The sequence below is a fragment of the Pygocentrus nattereri genome, chromosome 9, assembly GCF_015220715.1.
Source record: "Pygocentrus nattereri isolate fPygNat1 chromosome 9, fPygNat1.pri, whole genome shotgun sequence".
In the NCBI taxonomy this organism is placed as follows: Eukaryota; Metazoa; Chordata; class Actinopteri; order Characiformes; family Serrasalmidae; genus Pygocentrus; species Pygocentrus nattereri.
The window spans coordinates 29,036,039-29,049,566 of record NC_051219.1 but is presented as its reverse complement, the minus strand read 5'-3'; the positions used below and the strand labels follow the sequence as shown (position 1 = coordinate 29,049,566).

Sequence of the window (13,528 nt, the reverse complement as noted above, 5' to 3'; positions counted from 1 at the left end):
TATTCTCATAAGTACAGAATTTACATATTAGTTTCATAGCTGTCACTACTCTTAGCAAAATGGTCCTGCATAGTAACCAACAAGGTTTTAGCAAAGGTTATAACAAAAGCGGAAGCCTTTTTGGTGCTATACAGATCTATTTTTAAAAAGTTCTTTAAAGAACAACATAGAAAAGGTTCTATGCAAAGAACCATTTAAGCATTCCACGATTCAATACATATACACCTTTAACTAGATGGTTCTTCAGGGGTTCTTTAATAAAGACCATGTTTATATGTAGAACCATGAACACTCAAAGAACCCTATACATGATTAATGGGTTCTATGCATCGTGAAAGTGTTCTGCAGATTGAAGAAGAATGTGCTGAAGATGGCTCTATTTAGAACCTTTTTGAAAATGGTTCTGTATAGCACCAAAGAGGGTTCTGTGCTATAAAAAATTGACTGCTGTTTCAGTTTATTTTCTCTATTTGTGTGTAAGTTTACGCACCACCATCCTGTATATGATAAACTCATGCACAGATATGGTTTAGCCATATGGTTAATTTGCCCCCCTTTTCCTTTAACATTTGCCTTTACTTAAGAACCCTTGAAGGAACCCCTTTTTATACTGTACTGAATAATTTATAGTAGTTACTGAATAATAAGTCTTAAAGGATCCATATCTTGAAAAACTAAATTTCCTAACTTTTTTGAAATAAAAGGAATGACCTGTGAAGGACTGGCAACCTGTCCAGGGTTTCCTGCCTTCCACCCAATGAGCACTGGGATAGGCTCCCACACCTCTGCGATCCAGAAGGATAAGCAGCTTAGATGATGACTGAGAGTGAGTTTGATGTAGAATCTAAACGCTGTTAAAGTTTCAAAATGTACGATTCACTCTCCAGTCAATACAGTCCGCACATGAAAACAGCCCATTTTGAATTCATTGTTTCTGTGATGTAATGGTAAACAACCCATTTACATATATCTGGCTATATAACCCTGTCATGATTGGCCCCTCCAGTCTCCTCATGTGCTTGTGTTTACCTTTGTCCTGTCCATGTGCTTGTGTTTGCTTCCTGGTCTTCCATGTGCATTTGTTTTGGTTTTTCTGTCCTGCCCCCTTGTTTGGTTACTCCACCCCTGATTGTTCCCACCTGTGTTTCCACCTGTGTCTTGTGATCCCTTGTTAGCCCTCGTGTATATAAGCCCTGTGTTTGCCTTGGTCTGTGTTGGTCTTTGTTGTTTATTGTTGTTTGTTGGATGTACTGTTTGATGTGCTGTTTCATTCTTGTTTGAGGTTCTGTGTTTCTGTTCATCATGTCTGTCCCGCGATATCTCCGTGTTGGTTGTATGACCCTGGACTGTTCCGACCCTGACACCCTGGATTTGCCCGAAATAAATCTTGCTTGACTAAGCACATGTGTCCACCTCCTCGCTCCATGTCACAGACCCACAGAGTAAAATAACTAACACTTGGCAGCCAATCAGAGCAGCAAGAGAGAGAGAGAGAGAGAGAGAGAGAGAGAGAGAGAGAGAGAGAGAGAGAGAAAGATGGGGGGGGGCACTTTCAAACTTATGTTCCTTTTCAAAACATTGTCTCATTGTCTCAAAGAGAGAGAGACAGTGAGAGCAGAGAGAATGAAAGAGAGAGACAGAGAGCAAGAGAGAAAGAGGCACTTTCAAACTTATGTTCTTTTTCAAACATTGTTCCATTTTGCCTGTGTGATCTTTCAGGCAATGACTGATGTGTATTTAAAGACCAAAAGATCTGTGTGCTTAGCCTCGTGCAGGATGTAATAGGCGTTTAATAATTCAGCAGAACCAGACTGATCTCTTCATCTTCAGTTCAAACACATTAACACTTTACATCATACAATTTCCTCCCCATCAAAATGATTCATGGACACCAGAGATACAAAGAAAGCAGTTGTATCTGCTGAGGAATATACAGTAAGGCGTCATCTAAGTGCTAATCTGAAGTCGTAGCTTTTGGTCAGATGATTTGGAATGTGGGGGAGCTTTACTTCTTTCCTAGGTGCCACCGATATTGGTCATGTATGTGTCTTAATGGGGGTTGTAAATATTCGTACACTCACAGGGCACTTTATTAGGAACAGTAATACTGGGTCTTTTCGCTCTCAAAACAGCCTCAATTCTTTGAGGCATGGATTCCACATGTTAAAAACATTCATTTGAGATTCTAGTTTGAGATTGTCCAGGTGCACTTTCATGCTGTGAATCTTCCATTCTACCACATCCCAAAAGTGTTTTATTGGACTCAAATCTGGTGACTGGAAAGAACACTGAACTCATTGTGATGCTCATGAAACCAGTTTGAGACAGGTTTTGCTTTGTGACATGGTGCATAATCCTGGTGGAAGTAGCCATTAGATGGTAAATTGTAGCCATGAAGGGATATAAATGGTCAAATAGGCTACATTCAAGCAAATGATTGGTATTAATAGGCCCAACATGTGACAAGAAAATATTCTCAACACCATTATACCACATCCATGGCTGGACTGTTGACAGAAGGCAGGTTGGGTCCATGGATTCATGTTGCTAGTGCCAAATTCTGATGTTACCCCCTCTCAATTCGAACCCTGGCATTAGCTTTAGCTTTGCTAAACTTACCTGAAATTCTCAGGAAAAGGAAAAGTGGTTTGATCAAAATCATTCTATTGATTTTGCACTCATTGGCCTCAACACATTCGTTGACAAAAGAAAGTCACTATGAGCTCTTCAGGTATTTATAATGAACTCTCTCCTTCACAATTAAGTCTCTTTGCTGACAATGTAATCTGTTCTTCACCTGGCAACTCTCTGCAAATAGAGATTTCTAATCTACTCAATGAGATTAACCACTGCACAACTCATAATCTGTCACCTAGACTGGTCTTAAATAGTACTGAGTTAATTTTGTTTATTCTATGTGTGATCATGGGACATGTCCTAAAGCAGCTACATAGTGAAGAAATAATACACATTTTTCATACAAGTGTATGAATCTTTGAAGACCACGTGTAATGAAACCAAAAAGATTTCATCAGCTTCTTAACCAGGGGTGTCAAACTGAACTCCATCCAGGTCACAGCTCTCACATTGCTCATTAAAATAAACTCATCAGCTAATTAACAAGGCCTTCATGAGCCTTGAAGTGGGGAAGTGCTAATTTCTATGGAGATGTGACCTGGAACCCAGTATGACACTCTCTTTAAACCCTAAACTCTAAGGGTCTGTATGAAGGTACATATTTTGTTCCTCACTCTCATAATTACAAAACTTACATTAGTTTCATAGAGGTTATCAAATAATATATACTATCCTAATCAATCAAAGCTTTAACAACAACAGAGAGCTCTGTTGATTATTTCATGACTCCACATGTCAATCACTTTCCTACTTGAGCTCAGGGGCAGATCCAAGAATTGGATTCGAAATTTGACTGGCCTTAATCCCAAATGCTATTACAGATGAAAGCACACATTTAAAGATAACTCATTTTCAATGTGATGTGGAAATAGAAGCTAATTTATTTAGTGCTGTATCCTGGTATTTGAATGTTAACAAACTACAAAGATGACTCTAGATGTAGTCGAAGTATTTCTCAATTATTCTGGCAATAATCTAATAATATTATTTATTGTGAACTGTGTCAAAACTAATGTATTTACGATATTTGATCACCTGGCCCTCTCTCAAATCTCTCAATGCCATGGCCACCCCACACTAATTTTGTATCCCACCTTGACCACCCCAGTCAAAAGATTCTGGATCTGCTGCTGCTTGAGCTCTCTCTCACCTTTTGCACGTCCTGTTTGCACTTCTCTGTTTTCTCATGAAGCTTTTTCTGCTGGTCAGGGGTGACGGACGCCTCGGCCTTACTGTTAGCCTCTCGAGAGGCCGCCAGCTTCTCCTCCTTGCAGGCCATGTGGTATGTCTTCTTAGCAGTCTCCATCTGCACACGTACACACACACAGCATTCAAATTCAAGCTGTCCACTCACATGATGAATGAAAGCTCAATACATTTGACTGAATGGAAATTACACAAATAAAGGGTGGTCTCTGACTTTTGCATAGCACCATACATTAAATTAAGAATCATTTTTCCTTCTTAACAACATTTTCCTATGGTAGTAATGATATGTTTAATAGTACTGCTTTCTATAATAACAGTATTAACACCCGGAACTGTTTTTATAGGACTGAATCCACCACATAACCTACTTTAAGAGCAAAAAAAGCCGCCAATATGGCCCTTAACCTCATACTGCTGGTCTCCTGTGTACCGGTTACTAAACACGGAGTCTATTAGAACTGAAAAGCAGACCCAGTGACTGGTGTCAGCTGTGTATCAGTTAAGCATTATCCACTCAGGGTTCCCCTTCATGAGCTATAGCTAATACCTAACCTGTATGCTGTCCTTCCACAGACACAGTTGTACATTCAAAGCTGTGTCACTTTGCTACTGACATGGGTCAATTCAAGAGGACACTCGCAGAACAGATTACTCTCCTGCTATTTTCCAGTCTGGCTTAGGTGTATTTGGTGAAAAAAACATTCAGGAAAAAGCAATAACTCTTTCTACATGGCTCATGTAAGCAGTACAGTTAACATTAGCAAGCAGATCCCTTGCATAATTACATAACATGAACTAATGGCCCATTACCTAACACTAAAGAACTCTGCGTAAATCTGCGTAAAACTATTAGTGAAAATTCCAGCCACTGTGACGTCTTAGCACTCTGTTACCAAAGAGAGCCTTATAACTAGCTATGAATATGGAGGTAGTATAACCATGGAAATGTGTGCACAGTAACCATAGAAATAGGCATCACGCAACCAGAAAAGAAAAGGATGTAGTAATGAATGTACCATAAACATGGTGATAAAAGTAGCATAGCCATTGAAAAGGATGCAGCATAATAATGGAAATCAGTAAGCATAGAAATATATGTAAATGGATGTAGCAAAGCAATGGAAATTAATATAGAGAAGCCAAGAAAATGGGTGCCACTGAACATAGAATTGGAGGTAGCAAAAGCTAACACTAAATGAATTTAGCATACTGACTGAAATAGGTGTACTATAACCATGAAAATAGATGTAGCATAATCATGGAAATGAATGTAGCACTGTAAACATGGATATTAAGGTAGTTTAATTATGTAAATCAGTGTACATTAATCAGGCACATAGGCATCACACACTATTGAAATGGATGTAGCATAACCATGGTGATGAATGTAGCATAAACATGGCAACACTGCAGTGTAACTAAGAAAATGGGTACAATGTAAACATAGATTTAGATGTACCAGAACCTAATGCTAAACGGATGCATGCAGTACTGTAAACATGGAAATGAAGGTATGGGAATAGTTGTAGCAAAACCATGGGAATGACTGTAGAATAACTATTGTCATGGGTGTAGTGTTTTAAATGTATCATTGGACACAGCATAATCACGAAAATGAACATAATATAACTACAGAAGTTGATATAGCATAGCCAGTATCAGTGGCTTAGTCCTACGCTCTACTTCAGATGGATTTTTATCCATCAACTCAGGTCATAAGTCTAGGTTGATTATCTAGATGTCAACAGCTGGGCAGAAAGAGTGAATGGGAGGTTTACCCCAGTTGTACCTAAGCCTGTGCATACCTCCTTAAGTTTCTTGGCCCAGGGTTTCTGCGCCTTCTTGAAGCCCTCTTCTGCCTCTTTGGTCTCCTTAAAGCCACCCATCATCTGTTTGTGGTAGGAGTCTTTCTGCCAGTTCTTCACCTTCTCTACATCTTCATTCAGCAGGCCGTTCTTTACCTCTTGATGAAGCTCGCTCACTTTATCTGCCTCCGTCATCACAGCCAGCCAGGCCCGCTCCACAGAGCCGTACTGAGGCCCTGCATCCAACAGACACGCAGATACACATAAAAAAATGCAGGTTATTTTGATGTATTTATATTTAAATAGCAGTAAATATGAGATGAATTTAATATGAAGGTGAATGATATCACAATGCCATTTGCATCTACTTTAAATACATAAATTAATGCATGTGTAAATATGGAAACCTCAGTAGATTTGTGTCTGGGCTGTCCTAGATGTGAAAGATGTGCTGACCTTTTTCAATAAGTTGCCTCCATCTCTTGGACCACTCGGTTAGCTGCTGACTATAAGCCTTTTCAATCTTGGCACGTTCCTGAAGGCAGTTCATGAGATCATTGCAGAGTCGATGGCCGTCGTCAATTCTCTTGACAGCACGCTTGTAATTTCCCACCTGCGCAAAACGGAAAAAGACGCGCTCAAAGCGGTTGCTTGACTTCACAGTAAAGTGCCTTATTGATCAACATGATTCTGGAGTCATCAGTCTTTTTAGTGGTCATCCTTCATAATAAGTCATTGTCAGATCAATTTAGGCCATGTGGATCTGCAGGGAGGTCAGAGATGGCTGAGAAAACTCAATTTTCAAGGACTTACTACGGCAGAAGAAAAGTACCAATATACCTACATTTGTGAAAAACAGACATTTAATGCAAACATGTCTATTTCCCTAATCAAAAGACATAATCTGCATAATCGGAATCAAAAAGGATGAGATTAGCAGAGGCAGAACTTGACTTAAAGGGGAATTTCAGTGATTTTTCAAAAATTCTGCATAATTAAATGGATTAATGAAGACATAAACAGTCATTTAGAGTGATCTGGTCTGAAATGCTGCATTGTAGAGAAACTATTCATGTTTTTTGTCTTGCACTCTTATAGTGCAGGATGAAACCAAAGATGCTGAGTTTGTAGCACCTGTCATCAATTTTGCAGGCCACCATGACAACATTTACACTTCAATTTTTGCATCACCATGGCAACATTAATACAGCTGCATGCTGCCATCAGCTGTGCAGCATCTCAGCTTTTTAAACATATGCAATAAGACACAGAACAGTGTTTTGTTTCAATGTCAATATGTAAAACACAGCCTTATACTGTCTCTGCAGTGAGCAAGGTTGGACTTTTCACTAAGCTAAAGCAGACAGCTGCCTAGGGTCCCCAAGAGCCAAGGGCTCATTGAAAAACAAAATAGTAGAGGTGGTTAGTGACTTATTACATTCATATTCATGTCAGTAAAATGTTGATGGATTTGTTCTTTCAAATAATAATACTTTTACCTCAAGTCAAGCATATTTAGTGAAAGTGAATCTAATTTTGCTAAAGTACATTTTATCCGTTATTATCTAGTTTCTAATTCCTTTTTAGGGACATCATTTTATTCTGTTGTGTTTATTCAGCTCGTGGACTGCTTTACTTTCACACCACTCACTTTGGAAGTGTAGCATTTACCAAAAAGAAAAACTTTAAAATAAACAAAAAATTAAATGAAATCCTCAGTTCCTATGTTGACAGATGTCAGATGTATGAAGACACTCCATGGCAGATCTACAGGTATTGCAGGAGTTTCTGGACCTCAGACTTTTTAGTCTTTTAGTATCTTTTAGACTTCAAGAAGCAGCTCAGCTATTTGTGATTTAATAATTACTTCAATTACTTTAATTTTATGGATTCAGGCAACTCTAGTCACTTAGACATAGGCCTATGTTCTGATGTAAAATAAATGTACATATGTTAAATAACATGCTGAAACATGAACATGGTATTTGCTGTTATAGCTATTCTTTTCAGTACAGTCAATGCAGTGAATTTGAAGAGGGCCATGTTTGTATCTTTGCCTAGGTCCCTAAATCGTTAAATCTGTGCCTGGCAGTAGACAATGCCTTGAGCTGCAGTAGTTCTTTGCATGGACTATAGCTTAGCATAGCAAATTTGACTGTAGCAAGTGCTGCAGAATTATTATGAGACAATCTTCACCTGTTCACCCCAAACATCTATTCCTAGTGCTATAAAAAGTAAGACTCCAGTTAATTATTCTGTATCTGCTGTGGTATTCTGACAGTTGTTGTGGTAACTTGGCAGTTAAATGCAAAGTTAGCAATCATGTATTATGTTTAAAATAATTATTTTCCTCTAGCTATGGAAGCCATAATTTAGTAGGCTAATCAGTGGTTGTTTATTCAACATAATGCTTCCTAGCTGGCCCTCTCAACCTGTAACCCAGGCCTCCAAAAAACAGAATTTATTTCCTATGAAAAATGACCAATGAACCTATACATGACTTCTGAGTTTTTATATGTAATACCAATGCTGGAAAAAAAGTAATAAATCTGAAAAAAACCTGCCTCTGGAGGCTTCTTGCCTTGCTGCATGTACTATTATTTGATAAAATATATTGTAACACATCAGGCAAAACATGTTATGTTACAGCTTTCTATGAGGGAACTTTTAGAAGCTTAAGACGTCTGGTTCCTATCACCACCACTGTAAACAAGTCTGACGCTAAGTTTCTCTAGAACAGAACATTTCACACCAAACCACACCAAATGACTCTGTTTACTAATTATGTAGATAATAGTTGAATTCCCTTTTTAAGTGAGAGTCTGGAAAAATCTAGTTTATGCATTTCACCTCTGATCATCCAAAACATGTCTGGTATCTTAGTTTTGGAGAGTTTTTAGCTGTATACAAATACATGAATTCATTAATGTTTATAGATAATAGTATTTCAGATAGTGTTAGAAATTCCAGGAGCAAGTATGTTTGAGATTACTTAACTGTAAACATCTGATATGTGATTATATTAAATACGCTATATGCACAACACTAACTGGGCATATAAGCTGCCTGTACTTTACAGTTCCAGTGCAAAACTCAAATTTAGACACCAAACGAACTAAATTTGTTTTTCACTAACCTGTCACTTTCACACAGCACAAACATAAATGACCACATCACCAAATAAGTAATTACTTTAAAATTATTAAAAAATAAAGTGTTTTACACACTGTTCATTGAGCTATTGCACAGAAATATAAGGTATAATGTTCTTCCAGTTTGTGCAGTTATTCACACCTCTGCATGTCCTCACAATCATTGTCTAGAGGGGGCGACAGAGAGGGTTATAAAGTGGGCGGAGAGGAAAAAGGGGGCGGGAACCAGCAGTTTGGCTCGTGCTGGTGCATGTGGAGTTATGCAATGGCTGCCATAGCTTTGTGTTGGAGTGTGTGAGCGCCAGTTACTTTAATCCTCTGCTTCACTGCACACACACACACACACACACACAGACACACAGTGTACACAAGGCAGCTAGGTGCAGATTCACAGGCTGTATGAGCTGTACAGACATATGATAAAGAATAAGCTGCCCTCTTACATATAAAATAAGCAAAACATTAAAGGGAAATTCCACCAAACTTTCCAAAATTTCTGATTAATTCAGTCATTACAGTGTAAACAAAGACATTCAAAGTCATTTAATGTAAAATTCAATCTTCTAGATCAACATTACATATAAAAACTCAGAAGACACATGTAGGTTCACTGTTTGTTTTGGATAGTAAGTAAAATGGCCATATTTGTGTTGTAGATATTGATACTCCAGGTTCCTATAACCACCACTATAAAGAAAGAGTCTGTTAGTTTCTTTACATTGAATCATTTCTCAACTTTAGAATTTTGCAGAAACTTTGAACAGTCACAGGTATTTCCCTTTAAATAGATTCCAGAAAACTTTCCTGAAAAACTAGGAAGCCTTTAAAAATATATTTTATATAAATAATGCAAACTGTAATTGATTATGTTTTTTTAAAGGTGAAATCAAGTTTAACTATGTTTTCTTTTTAATTCTAGAAGAAGAAGGATTATTACTATTCCGGTTTCCTTAATGAACACTCGGTTGTTGAGTTCTGATTAGCTACACAGAGCAGCGTGTTGAGTGACAACAAAAATAAATAGCAAATCATGCTGAACACCGACGGTGTAAATCATGATATGAGTCATATTTTACTTGGCTGCACAGCTTGCATATTTAAATCGTGAACACTGAGACTGAGACAAATGAAAGCTCTATTTTCAGAAAAATCTCAGTTTTCCACAGAACTGTCAGAAACACCTGAGAGCGCAGCTACAACAGACTTCCACAGTCTTGCTTCTGAAATATCTTGGCACAGCCTGATCGAAAGGCTTGTTTACTACCTGATCAGTTGAATCAGCAGAAAAAAACACTAAAATGTGAGTTGCAGGCATGCACAAAGCCAGGACACAGCAAAGAGAAGAGCATTTTAGCTAACTCTGATACTCAAGATTATGAGGAACTCCATCCAATAAATATAAAAAAATAGCTAAAAGGTGTTCTGCTTGCATTGTGGCTCAATTGAATTTATCATGTTTCATGTAGGACACTTAAAGCAGACAACATGCAGCAGCCAAAATTTTGAGATCATTCATAAACATGGACACTTCTTCACTGGCATTCGGTGCTGATGTAAAACCAGCGAATTCCAGAAATACTCAGTGTCAACATCTCAAATGTGTCAATATTTCTCTATCACTGCATCAGCCCCTTTAGGCCAACATAAAGTGTTAATGAGGTGATTTCTCAGTGCTGCTGTTGCGTTTATCTTCACATATAAGAAAGTGATTTAACCGTATGTCACACATCAGTCATGCTTTATCATTCCTCTAAATAAACCAAGGAATCAAATCAGCAAGCCTTGCACATCTTCTCCTCAATCAGACAGAAAACACTGTAAACTTTGTAAAATTTACATGTTTCCGTCTGTCTCAGTGTTCAATTAAATCCAGAACCAGACCACAGACAACATGAGTCACAGCAAGTGATGTGCCTTGACATTTCTAAAGGCACTCATAAAGGCAATTCATTTTAAGATGACCAACTGCCAATCATCTGTTACCAAATTTTTTTATCAAATCTTTTAGCTTGAAAGCGAACTTTGTGAAGACTCCGCCAGCTGATATCAAACATGATGATTTTACTAAATTATGTTGAAAGTTTTATTTTATTTATCAAATTTACACAAGTAGACTGCACTTTTACACTTATGAGCTTAACGTTTATCTCTTTTTTCTGTGATTTCCAATGTGTTATAGCTCTTTTTTGTAGAGTGTACTATCTGTGGTTTGTGGTCACATTTAGACGGCTGCAGTAATCTATCTGTATTTCCTTTATTCCACTAGAAAGAGATTAGAACCACTCTTAAAGCTTAAATATGAGAATGTATAATCTTAGAGAGAAGCTAATTTGCTCATAAAAAAATTCAGTTTACTTTTTGTCTTTTATGACTATATGAAAACATTCTGACTCATCCCTACAAGCAGTGATTGTAGTGCTTAAAGGCAATGATTCAATGAAATGATTCACAACATCTCAAATATCATCACAATTCGATTTGAGAATATTTTTTTGTTTTTCCACTCAGAACCAAATATATATATATATATATATATATATACATATAACTGTATACTGAGTACACATACGTGACTGCAGGAACTATTGATACAATAGTGGCATACAGACTAGAGACTATAGAATATTCAGGTCAAACCAATTTATTTTCCACTTCTTAAACAAGCCAAGGGGAGAGCAAGAAAAAAACTTCCTAAGAGCAGGCAGAAGAAACCTTGGGAGGAACCAAGACTTAAAGGGAGAACTTATCAAAAAAATACACTACAAGAGGAACATGAATAAAGAATTAAATTTTACAATAAATACAATTACATTTTAATTTTAATTACAATTTTAATTACAATTAAATGAGCCTATCACTGGATAAAAGTATTTAGATTGACCAGTGATACTGAGGACTACTGTTAGAGTAACACTGAGAAGCAGATCTATAAGACTCAGTCACTCACCAGTGCTCACTTTATTGAACAGTTTTATTCAATAAGAATGTATTCTTATATTCCAAAATCAATGACACTTTCTGACTGATGTATCACAATGAATTGATGCACTTTTATGCCCCTGGAAACAGTGATCTAGACCAGTTGAGCTCATGAGTCATTCGGTACTGTACAAAGTCAGAGAACACCCTTAATTTATTTCATTTCCAGTTAGATAAGACAGTCCACTTTCATAAGGAAGGGGAAATTCAAACGGATCATAAAGCAAAAAAATGTGAGGTTTCAAAGCTGGAGTTAAAAAAAAATTATTAAAGATTTAGAAAAAATGCCAGACCTGGTAAACACCAAAACTCATTACCATAGAAAACAATCTCTCTGTATATGGTAAATGAACAGAAACCTATTGACTCAAAACATGCTTACAATAGAAGCCAGTGGGCAGCTTTTGGGGTGTAAAAGCCACAAACACACAGCATTATGTTAAAAAAAAATAACTGATGCGAAGCACCACTTTAATGAAGCATCAAAAGCTATATGACAGCTAAGGCATGCTAAATGTGAGTGAGTGAGTGAGTGAGTGAGTGAGTGAGTGAGTGAGTGAGTGAGTGAGTGAGTGAGTGAGTGAGTGTGAGTGAGTGTGAGTGAGTTACAAGCAATGCCCATGATGTGCTTTGCATCTGATAGTTCTGAATCCAGGCTGCTGGACTACTTGGTTCTAGTTTATAACTCTGGCTCTGGTCTTTTTTGCTTTTGGGACTTCTATAAAGAAGCTCAGGGACCCTGCAGGTGTGAGAAACACCAGGTGCTTTAATCCAAACTTAGATTTTGACTTTCAATGTATCAGAGTTCCTACGTTTTCAAGGCCAAAGATACTCAGACACTCATAAACAGTATATCCAGTAGCCAAACAACCAGCCATTAGAGCCACACTCTTTTAAATAAATGGTGAGACTTGATTCAACTTGACATGCAAGACTTGACATGACACGAGTTCTATAACTGGACACCCTCCAAACTCCACAAAAAGAGGTTCTTGAAGGGGCACAGCAGGTGGCAAAGTCCTACCAGAAGCCAGCTCTGTTTAAATAGGGCCCATTGTGGAAGCTCTGGCAGATTCAAATATTAAGCACACAGCATGGCTCTGTGTTGTAACTCTAATCAGATTCTGAACTGGCAAAAGCACAACAAAACTATTGATACACACTGGATGAATTGGTGGAAAGACCATTAGAGGAAAGAGCTGTTTGCTTTTTTGTGCCATTTTGTTTTTGTACCTCCCAAAAACTGTCCATGGCCTCGTCAGCAGCGGCGGATTCATCGTAGGAGCCGGACATTGTTGCAAACGGAGCAAAGCTGGCCAAAGTGCAAACGCGGTGGCAGCAGAGCGGACTTCCTCAAGCACTGAGAGAGAAGAGAGAAGAAGAGAAAAGATCTGAAGTCAATAACAGTTACCAAGAGGATGCATGACATTCCTTACTGCCTGTAAAAATAGGAAAAGGATACTTTGAGTTGTACTTGATTCAAATATGTACATTATTTCCATCTGAATGAATTACAACTAAAATGTGTCTTTCAGTTTTATTACTTTGGTCATGTATACTTGTGTTGTCATATATATTATTCATGTGGACATATACAGTCATATGCAAAGGTTTGAACACTGCCAATCAATTTTTTATTTTCTAAGTGAAAATAAGTTAAGACATCATCTACAGAGAAAACAAGATATTTTTCCAAATTTTAGCATACAAGTTCCATTTATTTGCTTAGTTTAACATGTTAGAAAA

At 37.6% G+C, this 13,528-nt stretch overlaps 1 protein-coding gene across 3 annotated transcripts in view; it reads right to left on the bottom strand.

The window, feature by feature from the left end:
- Window positions 1–13,528, bottom strand: part of LOC108427734 (protein kinase C and casein kinase substrate in neurons protein 1-like) — an 80,016-nt gene that overhangs the window by 14,155 nt on the left and 52,333 nt on the right. For all 3 annotated transcript variants that reach the window (XM_037541336.1, XM_037541337.1, XM_037541338.1), the window contains 4 exons: window positions 13,016–13,142; window positions 6,108–6,264; window positions 5,652–5,887; window positions 3,788–3,943 (listed from right to left, as the gene is read on the bottom strand). In XM_037541336.1, coding sequence (XP_037397233.1) covers window positions 3,788–3,943; window positions 5,652–5,887; window positions 6,108–6,264; window positions 13,016–13,075 — 609 coding nt within the window. In that variant the 5' untranslated portion in view covers window positions 13,076–13,142. The remainder of the gene's footprint in view (window positions 1–3,787; window positions 3,944–5,651; window positions 5,888–6,107; window positions 6,265–13,015; window positions 13,143–13,528) is intronic.